Source organism: Ahaetulla prasina, chromosome 1, assembly GCF_028640845.1.
Source record: "Ahaetulla prasina isolate Xishuangbanna chromosome 1, ASM2864084v1, whole genome shotgun sequence".
Taxonomy (NCBI): domain Eukaryota; kingdom Metazoa; phylum Chordata; class Lepidosauria; order Squamata; family Colubridae; genus Ahaetulla; species Ahaetulla prasina.
Window position 1 is genome coordinate 191,332,764 of NC_080539.1, and position 20,128 is coordinate 191,352,891.

The 20,128-nt window shown below is 37.7% G+C and overlaps 1 protein-coding gene across 2 annotated transcripts in view; it reads left to right on the top strand.

The window, feature by feature from the left end:
* ABCA12 (ATP binding cassette subfamily A member 12) overlaps window positions 1-20,128 on the top strand; it is a 393,723-nt gene that overhangs the window by 286,019 nt on the left and 87,576 nt on the right. For both annotated transcript variants that reach the window (XM_058185940.1, XM_058185931.1), the window contains 4 exons: window positions 4,041-4,259; window positions 8,821-9,017; window positions 9,804-9,964; window positions 16,825-17,061. In XM_058185940.1, the coding sequence (XP_058041923.1) occupies window positions 4,041-4,259; window positions 8,821-9,017; window positions 9,804-9,964; window positions 16,825-17,061 (814 nt within the window). The remainder of the gene's footprint in view (window positions 1-4,040; window positions 4,260-8,820; window positions 9,018-9,803; window positions 9,965-16,824; window positions 17,062-20,128) is intronic.

Below are 20,128 nucleotides of genomic sequence, written 5' to 3' on the forward strand. Positions count from 1 at the left end.
ACTTGCGGCCTGCTGGAAAATGCCTTATTCCACTAGATCAGGGTTGTCAAACTTGCGGCCAGTTGCGTCACGCACTGGCCACGCCCATGCTCAGTTTAGTGAAGGGGAAAAAAGTCCCAAAATGTCACGTGACATCACTGCGATGAGACGAGTTTGGTACCCCTGCATTAGATGGTCATTCCAGGTAGACAGATTATATATCCCAGTCCCAGGATTTGGTTCTTATGCTGTCATTGGCAGTGAGTGACTTGATTTTTTTTATCAAGTTATATGTTACATATATCCATGATGGCAAACCTCTGGCATGTGTGCCACAGGTGGCCCACAGCACCCTCTCTGTGGGCACACGAGCCATTGCCCCAGTTCAGCTCTGCCGTGCATGTGTGCATGCTTTCCACCAGCCAGCTGGACATCGGGTCTCTGCCATGCATGTGCAGGGAGCATGCACTCATTGCACTTTGGGGGTTCAGGCGTGCATGTGCACACATTCGCGCGCATGCGCACGTGTTTTGGGTACTCAGTCCGGAAAATATTAGCCATCATTGACATATACATATCAATGTGTGAGCAGTGTGACACCTGGGTGCCATACATTTTAGTACAGATAAAATAATATTATTGATCATAGTTATCACATTCATCCAGTTTATATATTTCTAGTAGTAATACACATTTATATCAAATTATAATCTTTCAGTATTTCATATTGTTTAAACATACAGAATACTACTGCCGTTCAGTTTCTAAACCTCCCTCTTATCACTGCACTTGTCTTATTTTATAAAAATGTGTCTACTAATATTCCCCCTTTCTCTTATTTCTGTCTTTATTCTTTCTTTTATTCATGTCACCATTATATTAAAAGACGCTCCCTTTGTATTACAATAAGGTAAAGGTAAAGGTTCCCCTCGCACATACGTGCTAGTCGTTGCCAACTCTAGGAGGCGGTGCTCATCTCCGTTTCAAAGCCGAAGAGCCAGCGCTGTCCAAAGACGTCTCCGTGGTCATGTGGCCAGCATGACTCAACGCCAAAGGCACACGGAACGCTGTTACCTTCCCACCAAAAGTGGTCCCTATTTTTTCTACTTGCATTTTTATTGGTTTCGAAACTGCTAGGTTGTCAGAAGCTGGGACAAGTAACGGGAGCTCACCCCGTTACACGGCAGCGCTAGAGATTCGAACCGCCGAGCTGTCGACCTTTCGATCGACAAGCTCAACATCCTAGCCCCTGAGCCCTTTGTATTACAATATTGTATTACAATACTATCCTTCATTATTTCATTGTTCAATATTTAAATATACAATTCTAATACGAATCACAATATTATTTAAACATGCAAATTAATTCTATTCATATTCTTTACATTCTTCCAATCTATATGATTCCACTAATCATATATATATATATATCTGTTTATATTAAAATACGTTATTTCATCATTTTATTACTCATTATTTCACTTTATTATTCCATTGCAAATCATAAAATTACTTAAATCATAAAATTACTTAAACAAACTCAATACCATTATTTAATCTCTAAGTTTCCCATTTTTAATAAGGTAAAGGTAAAGGTTCCCCTCGCACATAAGTGCTAGTCGTTGCCGACTCTAGGGAGTGGTGCTCATCTCTGTTTCAAAGCCGAAGAGCCAGCGCTGGTCATGTGGCTGGCATGACTCAACGCCAAAGGCGCACGGAACGCTGTTACCTTCCCACCAAAGGTGGTCCCTATTTTTTCTACTTGCATTTTTACGTGCTTTCGAAACTGCTAGGTTGGCAGAAGCTGGGACAAGTAATGGGAGCTCACCCCGTTACACGGCAGCACTAGGAATTCAAACTGCTGAGCTGCTGACCTTTCGATCGACAAACTCAACTTCCTAGCCCCTGAGCCACCGTGTCCCTTAATTTTTAATACTTAGTTCTTATTCATTTCCCATATTTCACTCTTCAAATCTATTTATATTAAAATATTATCCTTCATTGTTTCATTATTCAATGTTTCAATATACTATTCTAATGCCAATCGTGATATTATTTAAACATACAAAATAACTATTCATATCCTTTGCTTTCATCTAATCTATATAATTCTAGTATTAATACACATGTTTATATTAAAATATGTTCTTTTGTTATTTAATTGTTCAACGTTTACCAATCACAATATTATTTAAACTTACTTAGTAATTCCATCATTCAATCTCTAATTTTCCCATTTTATTATAACTTTGGTTTCATCATGTAAAGGTATATATACAAGTAATCCCTCAATCTCTTATTGAACACATTCCTATCTCTGTTCTAATTTCTCCTCCTGCCACCATTATAAAAAAAGGAAAGAAAAAGGAAAAAAAAGTTTTTTCTTTCTTCTTTTTCCTATCTGCCTTCTATCCATCATCACTTGTCCACACCGATACTTTAATTCTTATTTTTTTGTTAACTTGCCTCCCATATTCTTCTCTTAAATCTTTATCTCTGTCTGTATCTGTGTCTACATCCTGCCTAGACAATCTAAGTGTTTCTCCCATCCCTGTCTAACTGTCTAACTTTGAAATTATCCGTCTGGACCTTTGTCTTCCTTCCCCAAGTGTCTTCTTGCTCCTCCCATTCTCTTTTCAGATCTCTTAAAACATTTTTCCCCTGATTTGATTCATTAAACATTATTAATTTTGTTGATGACTCCTCATTATCTTCTTTTCATTGATTCCTCAATTCTGTTTTTCCCTCTATTCGTTCTAGTAGCTCCTTCCTTTCCTGAGAGTCTTGGTCATTGATCATTGTCCTTTGCATAAAATTTTCCATTTTTTGATCTATGCCATCCATTAATTCCATAATTGCTTTAAGTTCTTTCTGTATCATATCGTTTATGCTTTGAAACACCCAGTCCATCTCATTCAAATTTCCGCTCATTTCTTCCTTAGGTTGCATCTTATCTTGTTTTAATAAATTCTACTTTTGGCCAATAGCCTAAGAACCATTTGTTCAAACCTGAGGTTACCCTTCAAAGTATACACTAATCAGTCAGTTCCATTTACATAGTCTAGGGAGTTATCCAAGCCTCTTTAAGTCACCTTTATAGATTCAATCATATAATTTAACATTCAGGGGTTATTTTAATTAAGTGTCTTCCTTGTTCCCACATTTAAATCTCCAGTGGTCATGGGATAGATGTATATAGTCCAGTACATATTTTCACAGTCCTTTAAATGGGTATTCCCAGGCTTGTATATTTTCCTTTCACCAGCAGATGGCACTCTCAGGTTAATTTTCAATATTATTACTAAAAATCTGGTTTTAATTATTTTACATTGTAATTCAATTATAGAAGCAGTGTTAATTTTTTAAATCCGTAATTCTAGTATTTTAAATTGCCTTCCCAATGTCACATCTTCCCAATTTGAGAGTCCAACTTCCTACGATTTTGAAGAATTGATTTTTCTCTCTTTAATTCTTTCCTTTCGGTCTGGTAGTTTTCTCAAAGTGTTTGATCACTGCTTTAACAGATAGTTCTGAGTAAATCCTAGATTTCTCCTTTGGGGTTAACTTTTGGGTAAAAAAAAAAAATCCTCTCACCCAGTTCCACACTGTTCACAAAAGTCCACTCCAGCTCAAAGCTTAGATGGTCATTGGCTGTCCCAGCTGATGGGACAGCCATCTTAGGCTGTCTTTTCTCATTGTGGCTGAGAGGGAAAGTAAGCCCCAGGTCAGGCAGGAAAGCTGAGATTCTGTGAGACCTTGCAGGGCATCCCTCTTTGCTTCACTGCCCCTCCAAGGCAGCTTTGGCTTCTTTCGGAGCCCTCCAACGGGGAGAACTCGACACGGAGACGCAGAGACCTGCTTTCCATGTCTGATCTTGCCACGACATCAACTGGAAGTCAGCAGTAAGTGATTTGTGATTACAAAGAGTTAATGGCAGTCTCAGATTTACCCTCATCCAATTTAGAATTAGTCTGCTTTTTCCCCTTCAGTGTTTATACTAACATCTATTGAATAAAATGTTGATAATTTTTCTCAACTTTTCTTCCCCTTCCCCCATATAGATCTATACTGACTGGTTTGTTTCCTGCTTCATCTGGCACTATATTTGTTTATGGCAAAGATATCAGAACTGACCAAGATTTCATCAGGAAAAATATGGGAATTTGCATGCAGCACAATGTATTATTTGATTACCTCACCACAAAGGAGCACCTGCTTTTATATGGCTATATCAAGGTGCCCCACTGGAGCAAAGAAGAGTTACAGGAAGAAATAAACAGGTATGTCATAATATTTTAACAGCATAAAAAAGTCTTCCTTTTATGTTTGTTAGATATTTCTCCTTTTCCTTTTGGAAAAATTATGTAATAGTGCAATTATTTAGTAGCACTATTTAATCACTCTCATGTGGAAAATAAATTTGGGGAGAATGCTTATATACATACATACCAGTGGTGCTATTCAGCCAGTTCTATCCAGTTTGGGCGAACTGGTAGCGGCGGCTGCGGGAGGCTCCGCCCACCCACCTGGACATCATCACAACTCATTTTTGATGCTCTGCATATGCGCAGAAGATCCTGCACATGTGTGAAGATGATGCAGACGAGCAAAACGAGTGCACTCCTATTTGTGAACCGGTAGCGAAGGTATACTACTCCGATACATACATATATACATACATACATATGCATGTACATACACACCTGTCATGGTAAGCCCTTTTGGGATAAGTAGTATGAAAAACATACTAGTGCTTATCCCAAAAGGGCTTAGCATGACAGGTACTGTATGTACGTATGTATGTATATAAGCATTTTCCCCAAATTCAGTCCTCAGTTATATTTATTTATTTAGATGAAGGAATAGTGGATGTGTTGAAAGGAAGCGAAGACTTATTATATAAGATTTCTTATTTTTTAAGAATCCATAAAGAAAAGAAATCAAAGGCATAAGAATAAAATAAAATAAAAGTAAATTTGGTCTACACTAGCCCCATTCACTATGCAATATCTCTCCACAGTTTTCATTTCTGTAAACCATTCTTATTTTTACTATCTCCAGGCACAACTTCATACTGTAAGGACTTGCTCTCCTCTCTCCTCAAGAAAGCAGAACTCTTGAAATAGGCATTATTAGAAAAAGGAACTTTTATTGAGAGAAAGTGATAGCAAGGAAAGCAAGGCAGGATCCCGCTCAGAACCGTTAGATTAAACATTGCAGAAAACCCCTCCCCTATGTCCAGTCTGATGCGAGCCAGTCCACAGGTGCAAAATTGTTGTGAGCTCAAGCTGAGAAGGTGATAAGAAGCTGCTCTCAGGAGCCACTTTCCCCGTTCCTTCAGAGCTGAGACAAAACAGATGGCCCCAGGCAGTTCCCGCCCCCTCCTTTTCCCAAGCAGGTACATCAAAGTGACAGGAAGAGAAGAAATAGGAAAAAGGTTGTAAATGAGCATCCAGGGCCCCCTCCATGCCAGAATGGCAGCATCCCAAAGGGGATCTTAGGGATCTGACACATATATTCCTTTTTTATCTTTTAATCTAACCTTTCTGGTTTTTTTGTTTTTTTTATTGAAAATGTTTTACAAATTTCCCCCCATACATCCCCCACTCCCCCCAACCCTAACCCTCCCTCCCTCCTTCCCCCATCCTCTCTCACCCCCCCCCGGACTTCCCAGAGCAAATACAGGGTATCGTATCTAACAATCATAAACTAAAATATGCTAATTAACATAAACTCCTGTCCCTCTTCTTGAACCTCAACTCCCCTTTTCCATAAAAAAAAGAAAAAGGAAAATCTTAATACTAATACAATTACCTTCTATTCATTTAAAAGCTATTTAGTATTTTGTTATTTCAATCTCCATTATATATATCTTTCAAAAATAATCTTTCAAATATGGTGATAATTCTATCTTCTCATCTAAGTCCATTAGATTTAAAATCCAATCTTCTGTAATAAACAATATCCCATCTTCCAATGTTATAATATCAAAAATTATTCCTCAATATACCTTATGATCCATCATATTTATATTTCCATCATACTTAATAATAAACATCATCTTTCCTTGTATGAATTTAACATTTACCTCATATTCTTCCCCATATTCCCCATACCATAATTTTCTAAACAATTTACACCCCATTTATCATACAATCCATAACTTCTTTCTATTTTTTCTATTCAAAAATATCGCTTATAACTTCTAACAATGACAAACTTCCAACCTTCAATACTTTAGTGTAAAAATCTCTTGCTTTAGAAATTGTATTAAGACAATATCTCCCTCCCTTACAGTTTACTGTTAATCCAGCTGGTACATTCCATCTATACTGTATCTGGAGATTTCTAAGCTGATCCACCAAAAAAGCATATTATTTTCTATTTCTTAACATTTTAAGAGGAATTTCTTTCAGTACCAATACCTCGTCCCAATATTTGAATTTTATTTTTATAAGAAACTTGTGAGATTTCATTCCTAATCTTCCTAGATGTAAAATAAATTACTACATCTCTTGGCAAATGTCTCTGCTTTGCAACCCATGAATTAACACGGTAAATTTTTTCAATTTGGATTTCAAGTCCATTGGTTTCTGTCTGATCAACTGTGTGAAAGCCTCTGCAAAAATATTTTTCAAGTCCTCTCGTTTATTTTCTTTCAAACCTCTTACTCTCAATGCAGATTCCATAACTCTATATTGCAATAGAACCTGCTCTTCTTCTGCTCTCTCCATCTTAATCTGGAGCCCCTCTATTTTATTTTTTAGGTCCAAATTAACGATTAATTTTTTCAACTCTATCATCCAACTGCTTTACATTCTCTGCCTTTGTCTGAAATTCCTCTATTTTGCTTTTTAGATTCGAATTAACTTGATCCATCTCTTCCACTTTTTCACCCAATTGTTTTGTGTATTCAATCAAAGTCTTAAATGCTGCCAGCATTTCTTCTTGTATCTCTTCATCCTCAGCTGCAACAAAGTCTTTAATTTTCAATATTTTCTCCTCAATTTCCTTAATTTTTTTATCCCGAACAGAAATTTGAGCCTTCAGAAATTCCTTCAGCTCCTCTTGTAATTCATATAACTGAACTAACGGCGCTCCAATTTCCTTGAAAACAGCAGGCTGTATTTGTACAGAAGCCATCTTGCTTTAATTTTATAATTTAAAACAAAGTCAGAGTCTTTCCATAAACATGATATTTAAGATAAATCAGATCAGTTGTATAATCCTTCCAGCTTTCACTTTATAGTTTCTTCATATAAACGTATAATCCAGCAGGTATAAGCAAAGTTACAAACGGTAACAATGTTAATAAGCACCTCTTTGTCTTCCACTTTCACACCCTTTATACTCAGACACCATTTCCTTTCTTCTCGAACAAAATCCACACAGGGGGTTGATGTCTGGTACTTACATCTACCTTGCCTCCTGACATTGCGCTATCTGGTTAGGTCAAAAATGCATTTAATCTCATTATTGATCACAGATGTGAATGCGGTGTTTTGCTCAGCCAAAGGCAGAGATGTCCTGGATCCGGGGCACTTCGGGCTGCCAAGGGAGCTCTCCCCTTCAAGCCTCCAGGATCATTCCTGGAGCTTTTGGGGGGGTGCTCTACCTCAACCCGATCGCTCACCTTTCCCTCTTCGCCCGAGGGAAAGGTTTCCAAGCTGCTAGACAGCTGATTTTCGCTGTCTTAGCAGCTCTACGCGATCCAGGGCTGGCGGTCTAAAAAGACCGTCCTCAACGACCAGCGGAGCCACAGGAAGTCCCTAACCTTTCTGTTTTTAAGCAGTCATTAATTCTATTGTCTCACAACTTTCTCACAAGTGTCACATTCTTCATTTCCTTTCAACACATTCACTATTCCTTCATATATTTGTTTTGCTGTTCAGATCTCATTCAGTCTTTCTGTATGACCAAAATCAACGTATACCTTCTGTATAGGTCATTCTTTTTTTTCTCTTTCAAATCCCATTTCTTTGTTTACTTTTCTACATGTTATACAATATCTTTTTCTTATCCTCATTTCTTGCTGCCCATTTGTCTAACCCAGCCATAACAAATTCTAGTCTTCAGTCTCAGAATTTCCCCATTAGCATGGCCATTGCTGATAATCCAAGAGGTCCATACATCTGGAAGTTCCCAAGGCATGGAAATTCTTCACGATTGCTTTGATATTTTTTTCTATCATGCTAGCTATTACATCCTATTTTTCACTCTGCAGATTTGATAAGCAATGCCTTCACCTCCATATTCAAGTCAATATAGGAAAGTGATTGTGAATGTTTGCAACCCCCCTTTATCTTTATTCACCTACAATCACATATGATATTCTAAGAAGTGACAACAGAAGTAGAACAGCCTTTTTTAAAAACAAGGAACATACTTTCAAGCCACTAACATTTTTGCTCTGTTGACCAAGATCTAGCTTATAGTTAGTTGGGAAACACTTGATGGAAGTCTTACAATGTTCTCATATCATGATGAGTTTGCTAGCATTTGTCCACTGCACTGGTGGGCATTGAAGTCCTTTATTGCTGCCAATTTTTAGTAATGTGTCTAACCCTACAGCATCGTGATAAGTGCCTGTCCAACTTTTGTTCAAACATCTCCAGGAAAGGAGAGTTAAAATCCCACTGTGAACAAGTAAACTGTGAATGTAATACCTTTGTTGAATCATTGAACTCTACTATTGGGATACTTTTTCCTGGTGTGCTACCAAAATCCATGTCCTTGTAATTTAAACTAATAGTTTCTTTTTCTATTTTTTTAACTGAAAATTTATCATTCTTTCTTCTACTTATTTACAAAATAATGTTCTTTCTGGATGCTGTTTTGAAGGATTTTGAAGGAAACTGGATTATACAACCATCGTCACAAGCTGACAGGCTCTTTATCAGGAGGGATGAAGAGGAAGTTATCCATTTCAATTGCTCTACTGGGAGGTTCAAAAGTTGTAATTTTGGATGAACCAACCACTGGAGTTGATCCCTGTTCTAGGAGAGGCATTTGGGAAATCATATCAAAGAACAGAAAAGGTAATATGGGCAGGTATATTGTCCTTCTAGCTTTTCAGAGCAATAACAAGTATTATTATAATATTAACAGAATAACAGATTAAGCTTGAATGACTATTACTAATATAATTACAGTTATGGAACCAAAAACATACATTTAAGAGAAGCTTTCAAACTTTAAGCTTTCTCTTTGATAAGAGGAGAGATCTGTGAAGCTGCCTTCCTGCAGAAGAGCAGTCGGAAAAGCCAAGAGCATCTGCAGACTTTGCCTTTTCTTGCTCCATGAGATGCAAATGCTTGGCTGGGCTCTAGCAGGAAAGGCATCAAAACAGAAAAGGCAAGCTGTAGCCAAGCACCAGGGCTCTTTATCCTGAGGGAGAAGACTGTCTATCGCCATAGATAGAGAACCAGCAGCTCATAGCTGTCAATGACTATAAGATTGGATGGCAGTTGAGCCTGATAAATTGACTTGTAGATATATGATAAAATGTGTGGAGATCTCAAAATGGGATTTCTGATAAACAATCTCCAGCATTACTGAATTGTTCTAAGAAAAGAAAGAAAATTGGATTAAACAGCCATTGTTATATGCTGAGTGGCTCTTCTCCAGGAGAGAAGGAAGAAAACCGCTAGTGGTTATTTCATTGCTCCCATTGGTTTGAAGGAGAGGTACAATCCTTTCCTGGCCTCTGCACCCAATGAGCGCTTGAGTCTGAGCAATTCATTTTTCACTTGGGAATTTTTTGCTGCCACAAGTATCTGTATGGAAATTGTAGTGTAATTGCCCCTTTTATATGTTCTTTTCAGGCAGAACTATCATCCTTTCTACACATCACTTGGATGAAGCAGAGGTCTTAAGTGACAGAATTGCATTCTTGGAACATGGAGGTCTCAAATGCTGTGGGTCCCCATTCTACCTCAAGGAAACTTATGGTAGTGGATACCACCTGACACTTACTAAAGAAAAGGTTTGGAGCAGTAAATTACTCTTAAGATTTAATAATTCTAGTAAAATAGGAAATTCTAATAGTAACCTCTGGTGAAAAAAGTATCTTAATGAAAATGATACTGAAAATGGCTTTAATCAATTTATAGATTTTAGTGACAGACAAGATAAAATACGGAGACAGAGAGTATAATCATTGCTGTTCATGATATTCTGTAAATTTTTGAACAAATATTCCAGAGTTGAGGAGCATGCAGAATGTTCTGACATTCTCCTAGCCATCAGTAGATATTGATTTACTAATTTAAGACAGGACTGAACTTGGTGAATATTATTTTAAATACAAGACTATGGATATAGTACAGTAATGACAAATATTGACAGTTGATGAATTGCTCTTTTAATTACTTCTATTATTTCAAAAGTTGTTATTGGTCTTTTCAAAATTTGCTTGTAATTTCCAGATAGTTTAGGAAGATTTTAGTCATTATATACTCCTCCATAGTATCTAGAAAGATTTCTTGTTCTTTATATAAATTGGTATAATAATTCCCCAAAAGTCTGAATGTTTTTATTATCCATGTCAATCTTATTCCCTCTTGAAGCTTGATTATCATCATCTTTTCTGTCTGTTTTCTTAGTTTGTATGCTAACTATCTCCCTGGTTTATTTGCCTTTTCAAAAAAGGGTTGTTTCATATATTTAGGTTTCTTTTCAATATCTAAAGCAGTCAAGATTTTGTTGTTGCAATAATTTTAGTTGATTTAGTACGTTACAATCTTCTGGTGAATTCTGGAGTTTCCTCTCCTTCAGTTTAATTTCTTGTAATACATTTTGGATTTTTTTCATCCATCTTCCTCTTAATTGCTGTACTGTATTGTATAAAATGGAGGGAAGTAAGCAGTGGGACACCACAAGGTTCTGTCTTAGGCCCAGTACTCTTCAATATCTTCATAAATGATTTAGATGAGGGAATAGAAGGGGAACTTATCAAATTTGCAGATGATACTAAGCTGGCAGGAATAACTAACACCCTAGAAGATATGCTCAAGATCCCGTTGGATCTTGACAAACTTGAACACTGGTACCTATCTAACAAAATGAAATTTAATGTAATGTAATGTAAATTTAACTTAAGCAAGAAAAACCAAAAGTAAACATATAGACTAGGTGAAACCAGGCTTAATAGCAGTAACGGTGAGAGGGATCTTGGAGTCTTAGTGGACAACCAGCTAAATATGAGCTGGCAATGTGCAGCAGCAGCCAAAAAAGCCAATGCAATCCTAAATTGCATTAACAGAGGGATATCATCAAGATCAAGTGAGATACTAATACCTGTTCTGTCCCCCTCCCCACCTCACAGAGAAGACGCAGAGACGCGTGTCCCACAATCCTTTATATTTACAACAGACCTGACTTTCTGTAGTGGATGACAGACTTGGCAGCGACAGTGCAAAGGCCTGCCAAGTTCCGAATTCCTTATCTCTTATGGAGACAGAAGCCCACGTGTCCAAAATCCAGTGCCAAGAGCTCACAGAAAAATCCTTTGCACAGTCCAGGCCTTTTAACTCCCAAATGACCGATCTGCAGTTCACACTTGGTAGCTTTTTGTCCGTCACAAGGGCCAGATGGCAACTCCACCCGCTTTTATCCCCTGTGGGGTGTGGCTCAGTGATTCAGCAATCTCTGGGCCTGCCACACTTCTTCCTTAGCTGCGCATGCTTATCTTTTCGTCACTGCCTCGGGTCAATCCAAGATTGATCTTCAGCAGGTGAAACCTGAGGCGTTGCCAGGGAGGAGGATGGTCCGGGAGAGGGAGGCCTTGTCAGCTCCTCCTCCTGGCCTGCAGCTGGAACCTGGGGCGGTGCCAGAGAGGAGGGTCCTGGAGAGGGAGGCCTTGTCGGCTCCTCCCTATCACTCTCAGAGTCATCCTCCTCCATGAGGACAGGCTCGGGTAACAGTACCATTAGATAAAACCTTAGTAAGACCACACCTAGAGTACTGCATCCAGTTTTGGTCACTGCACTATAAAAAACATGTTGAGGCTCTAGGAAAAGTGCAGAAGAGCAACCAAGATGATTAGGGACTGGGGACTTAAAACATATGAAGAATGATTAAAGGAACTGGGCATGGCTAGTCTAGTGAAGAGAAGGACCAGGGGAGACATGATAGCAGTTTTCCAATATTTGAGGGGATACCACAGAGAGGAAGGAGGTCAAGTTTTTTTCCAAAGCACCTGTAGGTCGACAAGGAATAATGGATGGAAACTGAATAAGGAGAGATTCAACCTGGAAATAAGGAGAAATTTTCTGACAATGAGAACAATCAACCAATGGAACAGTTTGCCTTTGGAAGTTGTGGGAGATTCATCACTTTTTATTTATTTATTTATTTTATTTGTCATAACAGCATACATAAGCATAAGCATGAAGCAACTATATAACATATAAGCATATATATGAGTATAAGCATCTAATAACTATATAAATTGGATATAATGAAAGGAAACAATAGGACAGGAACGGTAGGCACTCTTGTGCTCTTATGCACGCCCCTTACAGACCTCTTAGGAATGGGGTGAGGTCAATAGTAGACAGTTTTTGGTTGAAGCTTTGGGGATTTTGAGTAGAGACCACAGAGTCAGGTAGTGTGTTCCAAATATTAATAACTCTGTTACTGAAGTCATATTTTCTGCAATCAAGATTGAAGCGGTTAACATTAAGTTTAAATCTATTGTTTGCTCTTGTATTGTTGTGATTGAAGCTGAAGTAGTCTTCAACAGGAAGGACAATCTTCAACAGGAAGGACATTTTTGAGACTTTCAAGAAGAGATTGAACTGCCGTTTGTCAGAAATGGTATAGGGCCGTGGTGGCGAACGCGCTCCATTGCCAGCTGCTCTTCTGGTTTCTGGCACGCACATATCCACCGGCCAGCCTGTCTTCACGGGCGCCAGAAAATGGCCTGAAGACGGCCAAAGAAATGGCCAAAATGGCCTGAAAACGGCCCGGAAAATGGCCAAAAAACAGACCATTTTTAGGGCCAAAAATGGCCCAAAAAACAGCCTGAAATCTGCCCCCAAAATGGCGTGAAAATGGCCCCCAAAACACCCAAAAAACAGGCGTGCACGTGCCGGCTAGCTGGTCTTCAGGTTTCTGGTGCTCCAGCACGTGTGAAGACCATGTGGCTGGTGTGCATGCATGTGCTGGCGCACTGGCCAGCTGGTCTTTATGTTTCTGGTGCTCTGGCGTGCGCACATATATACACTTTCCGGTTTGGGCACTCGGTGCCGAAAAGGTTCACCATCACTGGTATAGGGTTTCCTGCTTGGGTGGGGGTTGGACTAGATAACCTACAAGGTCCCTTCCAACTCTGTAAGTTGGTCTGTAAGAAAATGTCCTCATATCACAGCCTTACAAGCATCCCAAACTGTTGTCAAATTGATTCCCTTACTTAAATTATTGTTAAAATAGTCTTAAAGGACCTATTTACATTCTTTAATAATCTGTGGTCTCTCCAAAATAGATGCATTTAATCTCAATTTAAAAGACTGAGGGCCAAATTTAAGATGTAAAATCACTGGATTATGGTCAGAAGAAGTTTTTGGAATAATAATAATAATAATAATAATAATAATAATAATAATAATAATAATAATAATTATTTAGTTGCTTTGTGAAGTAGATTTTTTGTAATCCAAATCATATCAATTCTAGAAAAGGTTTTGTGTCTGAAAAGAAGGTAATGTCTTTTGTTAGTCCATTTTTATACCTCCAAATATCAATCAAACTTAAAGTATTGGTTAGCTTGAAAAAGGTTTGGGGCAGTTTCTCTTGTGTTTCTTTAATTCCATTATCAGCTGATATGTCCAATTGTGGGGTTACCTCCCCCATTGTAATCTCAAATTACACACCAATACTGAAAAGAATAGGAGAGTAAGTGTTCAGACAGATGTTTTAAAAACTTGGCTTTTTATTGATGTGAGGTGTATAATCCCACCACAATACATTTTATTCCCTGTAATTTTATTCACTTTGCAAAATTACATACCTGCCTTGATCATCAGCAAAAAATAAATGTGGCTACATTGAGGTTTTATACACAAAACTACCCAATTAGTTTTTTTCTTTGAATTAGCAGAAATAAATCCCAGACCCACAGTGTTATTTGTTAAATACTTTTTGTCAGTCTCTTTAATTTGAGTTTCTTGCAAACATATTATATCATGGTTCAGTTTTTTCAAATAATGAAATAACTTTTTTTCCTCTTTTGTGGGGAATCTGTCCCATTCCATGTCAGAATCTTGCAATCCATCTGTTACGAAGAGGGAGTTCCAGGGATTCCAGCTGAGGCTCCCATTTCCACAGCCTGTCCTTGATAAGCATCAGACTTCTTTTTATCTTTTTGTTTCCAATCTTTATCTTTTGAAAAATAATGTAGTTCTGATCCATATTTTTCCAAAAAGTCTTGTGCTAAGTTTAGTCTATGCCATTGGTTTCTAAAGGTAAAGATAACCCCTTCCAGCTTATCCCAGAGAAAGGGAATATTGTTTTGTTTCAGAAAATCTGTCAGAGAAAATATTCTTTGCAATTCCTTAATATTGTAATTGAAATTTCTCTGAATATTTGCATCTCTTTTCCAGAAATGTTAAATCTCTGGTGGTAATGTTTCTGAATTACTTGCTCTTTAATAGATTTTCTTATAAATTGGATAATAACATCTCTTGGCAATCGTCGTCTGGCTGCATAAGAATTTATTCTGTAAATTTTGTCTATTTCTTTAGAGAAGTCTATGTTAAGGGTAATCTGGGTTCACAACCAAGGTTGTGGACTGTTGAGCAGAGTACCCTATGCATGAAAACGACTGAGACTGGTTGTATACAATAACAGTCACTTGCAGACAAACTGGGGTTTGATATTCCTTTACTTTTAGGGAAAAGGCAAAGTCATAGTCCAAAAACAATTCCAGGTCATATACATATAAAGTCAGTCAGGGATGTTACGAAGTCTTCTTACCAAATAAAATTTGGAAAGTAAAACAGAATATCAGCTGAAAAGAAAAAATAGTATGTCAGCTGACAGTAAAAAAATGAAATGTCAGCTTGTTAGTATAAAAAAGATTATATATATAATCTTTTTTATAATATATACATATAGATAATAAAAAGATTATAGAAAGATTATACAAAGGTAGTCCACAAAATATTTAAAAGTATTTAAAAATTTAAAAACATTGTAAAAAAATGTTGTACTCTCTGACTATTTGTAATCCACAAATAAAGGTAGAATGATAATGGCAACTCAAGGTAATAAAAGCTTATCATCCAGACAATAAAAATTTGTGATCCTGCAGTAAAACTTTACAATAGTTGTAAAAAATTTTTTTAAATGATCATTCAGTTTTCTCTGGATCATTCAATATATATATACATACATACATATACATATATGCATACATACCATATTCAATTCATTCATGATTATTTAGTTAGTAAAGAGTGTAATCCTTATAAGTCCTTATGCAGAGAGAAAAAGAAAAAAGCCCACCCTTGCAAACACATCTGCACTTAATTCATTAGATGGGGTGGGGGGTAAGAACACTCATGCAAATGCAGATCCATACCTAATTCATTTTGCAATTATGTCTATATAAGTATGTTCTGTTAATGGTAAAATGGCAGTACATATTGAAGAAAAATGGTTCACTATATATAAAGAATATTTTCTCAATGAGATGCTGTGCTGTGTTTTGTCATAGCAGAACAAAGAAAACTGCAGACAGACCACGCTACACAACAGAACTCACCAGAATAAACATTACATCCAAATAAATGTTTGATTTCCAAGATTTCTCTTCTCTCCCAGTCCAGTCTTTTCCTTTATTCACTGTTTTTTCTTGTGGTTGCAGGATTTTTTTAAGGCTTTTAATTAGATTTAATTAGATTATTCAGGAGAGCCGTGCTTCTGCAAGGTCTGGCTGTTCTCTGTTCACTTCGGCTCTGTGGATGGGAATTTAAATATCCACCAAAGTTTTCGCTTTTCCAAATGTTGTAGTGCAATTTAAACATACCAGAGTATCTTTTAAATATGTATTTAAAAGAAAGTATATATATTTAATGTGCATTGTATGGCCTTTTAAAACAGAGAATTAATGGAAAACATTATCAAAATTATCAAATATACCAAATTTGACATGACCAGGTTTGTATATATTTTGCATATTTTAAAAGAATTTCATTTGGTACCTATTTAATTTTGGACTTTGTTGAATACTTATATTTAAAATCCAATGTTGCCCAAAGCAAACTGCTCAAATCTTTTCCCAAGGCTCTTTTTGAAAGGCTCATTGTGAGAAAATATAGTTTAAGGCTATCTGCTTCTTTGCTGCTATACTCCATAACCAAATGTCCTCCATAAAGAAATTCACTTGTTTTCCGTATTGAATGTTTTGGGCCAAAGTCTATGCCAATTAGGATATCTAATCTAGAGACTTAAATTGCAAGCCAATCTACTGCTGTCTATATAGTTAGAACAATTAATAAGTGGAACGACTTGCCTGCAGAAGTTGTGAATGCTCCAACACTGGAAATTTTTAAGAAAATGTTGGATAACCATCTGACTGAGATGGTGTAGGGTTCCTGCCTAGGCAGGGGGTTGGACTAGAAGGCCTCCAAGGTCCCTTCCAACTCTGTTGTTATGTTATGTTATGTTATGTTATATCCACCAACTAGCAGATTCTTTTACTTATGTACTCAGGATACCTGAATATAGTTTTATTCAGTTGTTTCAAATTTAATTTCCTTCTCATATATCATGTTTTATTATATATTATGAAAATTAAAATTTCGCTTTGTGGTATTTTATTATCCCTTTATGTTTCCCCAGAGCTCAGTTGTGAATGTATCAGAGGAATGCAATACGTCTACGGTGACAGCCACAATACAGGCTCATCTTCCAGAAGCTTATCTCAAAGAAGATATTGGTGGAGAACTTATCTATGTACTTCCTCCATTTAACAATAAAGTTTCTTCATCCTATCAGTCTCTTCTGAGAAACCTGGATAGTAATTTAACCGATCTCCATATTGGCTGCTATGGAATTTCAGACAGCACTGTAGAAGAAGTAAGCACCTAGCAGTTTAAACAAGCAGATTTGTTAATATTTCATTTTATTATATTATTTTATTTTGCTATGCTATTTTGCTTTGCTATGCTGTGAGCCAGATGTTTAAACTGGATTTGACATTTTTATCCACCTATTGAGCTCCTCCCCAAGGACCTGGGATAGGCAGATTTTTTTTATGGTGTTAAATTATTATCTCAGGATGTAAATTGTTCCAAGTAAAGCTGCCTTTTGCAATTGACTGGTAGTGATTTTATGAATGCTGATGATATTCAAGTGATGCTTTAGTTCAGGGATGGGTTCCAAATTTTTGTGGGCATGGCTTATTTTGTGGGCATGGCTTGGTGGTCATGTGACTGAGTAGGCGTGGCCAATTCGAAATCACTGACAGCAAGGTGGGGTAGCACCTTGTGGTGAGTGACATCAAGGTGGCCATGCCCATTCAGTCACATGACCGATGCTGCAGAGACAGGGCGATTTCTCCCAGGGGACAGCCAGGGCTTCGCCGCCTCCTCTTTTCCTCAGAAGAGCTGCCTTCAAGTCCTTGTGAAGGGAGACACACACACACATACACACCCTGCCCTGTTGCCTCCACTGCCGCTTCTTTTGTGACCGGCTTCTCGCCATTCTTAAAGTCAATTGTGAAGATCTGGAAGACGTTTTCTTAGATCTCTGACACTCCAACAATGACTAGGGGAGATCTCAGGAAATGTCTTCCAGCTCTTCACGATTGACTTTAAGAGTGGCGAGAAGCGGCAAGAGAGGGGACAGAGGCTTGTGTGTGTGTGTGACATCCGGCCACCCTCACCCAGCACCACTGCTGCTGCTGCCCCTCTCACCTCCAGCACAGCAGCTCTGTCTCCCCGAAGGACCGCCCGCCCACCCACTGGCCAGGCCAGAAGGCAGGCAACCATGGCAGGGCCACAGGGAAGGGAGCTAGCTAGCCAGGCGGCCCCAACATGCTTGCCTGATTTCCCAGTGGTCCCCGTGGCCAGGCCCGGTTGCCTCCCTCCCTCCCCTACTGCTGCCTCTTTTTTCGGCTGCTTACTTTCCATGGCAAGCTGACCCAAGTTTTCGACGGCCCCCAGTCAGCTGCCACTGTTGGAAAGCAGCTGGCCAGGAAGCCTCCAAAAAGGCTTTTTTGCCAGCCACTTTCTCCGCAGGCTGCCAAAAAGTACCGGTGGAAAAAGCATCTGCCGGCATTCCCATGTTCTTTGCGCATGCGCATCCCATTGGACTTGCAAGGCAATGGGATGTGCATGCACAAAGAACATGGTGGTGATGAACATGGCAGCCAGGGGACCGGTTCGAGGATGTGGTCAGCCAGCCATTACTACCGGTTCTCTGAACAATGACAGAACAAGGACAGATTTTTACTACCAGTTCTCCTGAACCGGTACGAATCAGGAGCAACTCACCATTGCTTTAGTTGTTTTGGGACTACACCCTAGATCCTAGGGCCTTAGTACTAGCTTTGCTATCTTTTGCCACAGTTGTTCTTCTTTTATTTGCAGATCTTTGTATTTTATGGATTTTTTTCAGATATTTCCTTTCTTTTCTACTGGTCTCCAGATTCTACAGTGTCACTATCCAGCCTTTTTTGTCTTCTTTTTGACAATGGTTAAGGCTGGGGTGTTATGTGGCAGGTGCTCGTTAATTTGAATTGTAAAGTCCCAGAGTACTTTAGCTTCTTCATTCAGAAAGTCCTTGACAGTCCTTCACTTAACAATTGTGACAAGAAAGGTTATAAAATGGGGCAAAACTTTATTTAACAACTATTTTGTTTAGCAATGTAAATTTTGGGCTCAATTATAGTCGTAAGTTGAGGACTACCTGTATTACTCTGTGTAATTGGTGGTCCCACCAGCTCATCCTTGCAGGCCAATGGCATTTCTTGCAGATATTCTAATGCACCACTGTTGCTATTAGTTTTATGTGTTTTTTATTTTATTATTTCATTTCAATTTTTTATTTTATTTTATGCTTTAAATTTTGTAAGTGGCCTAAAGGGTGGTAAATGAATGTTTGAATGAAAGGACATTAAGAAACAAATCTTCTCAGAATGAAAAGGTTACGATCATAATGAAGAAAATTAAATATGAGTATATATTGAGTTGATTTATCAGTCCATTGGCATCAATGTAAAATTATGATAGGAATACATAGAAGCACACAGGACAGCCTTTTCTGATATTGTATAATTCATGACATAGTGTGAGGAGAAGAACATGAAACTAAGAAATATGAAATAGTATGGCAACTGGAATCTGAAGATGACAAATAAAAAAGTTGCCATGCTTAGAGACGTGGCCAGGGGCCTCTAGAATTTAGTCATTCCATTATTTTCTACCTCTTTCATCCAGAGGGAGAGGACAGAATGAGCTGATTCAGGAGTTGACTGATAGGAGGATGCTATCTCACAGAATTATGCTCTTAGTTATTGCATTGGTGATTCAACTTCAGTTATTATTATTCACTGAATATTTAATTACATGTAAAGATTTGCTGAGACTTCGTTTTAATGTGTCTCAAATGTATATGGGAACTCCTATGTAATTTGTATATGAAAATAGATACTTAAAATTGCACTTAGTTTGCATTACAGGATTCAGTAATATATTAAGATTATATGCAAAACCATTTGAAAAAAATATAAATATTTAGAATTGCACCAAATACAAATTCAAGTTCATATGAACATTTTTTAAAGTTGCAAACTGATCTGGATCAGGAAATAAAAAAATAAACTTAAGAAGGGAAACAACAATGATACCTTCTCTAATTGTAGAGGATTCTTTGTCTAGTAGTGCATTTTTGTCAGTCAGTATAGAGAAAATTAATATTCTCTTCTTATTATGTCTGTGTTATATCTATGCAATGGCTTCTTACAAAGATAGCTATTTACAAAGTGGAAACAGTATGGATAAAAGTTATTTACAGAATTATGAACTGGCATAAAATTCTGCACACAAACTGGAAACTATCAGTCCAACTTAAACATAGAGCATAGGTGAAGTTGCATGTGTTCTCAGTCTTGTATCCAAGTAGAAACTTTTAATAACAAGAT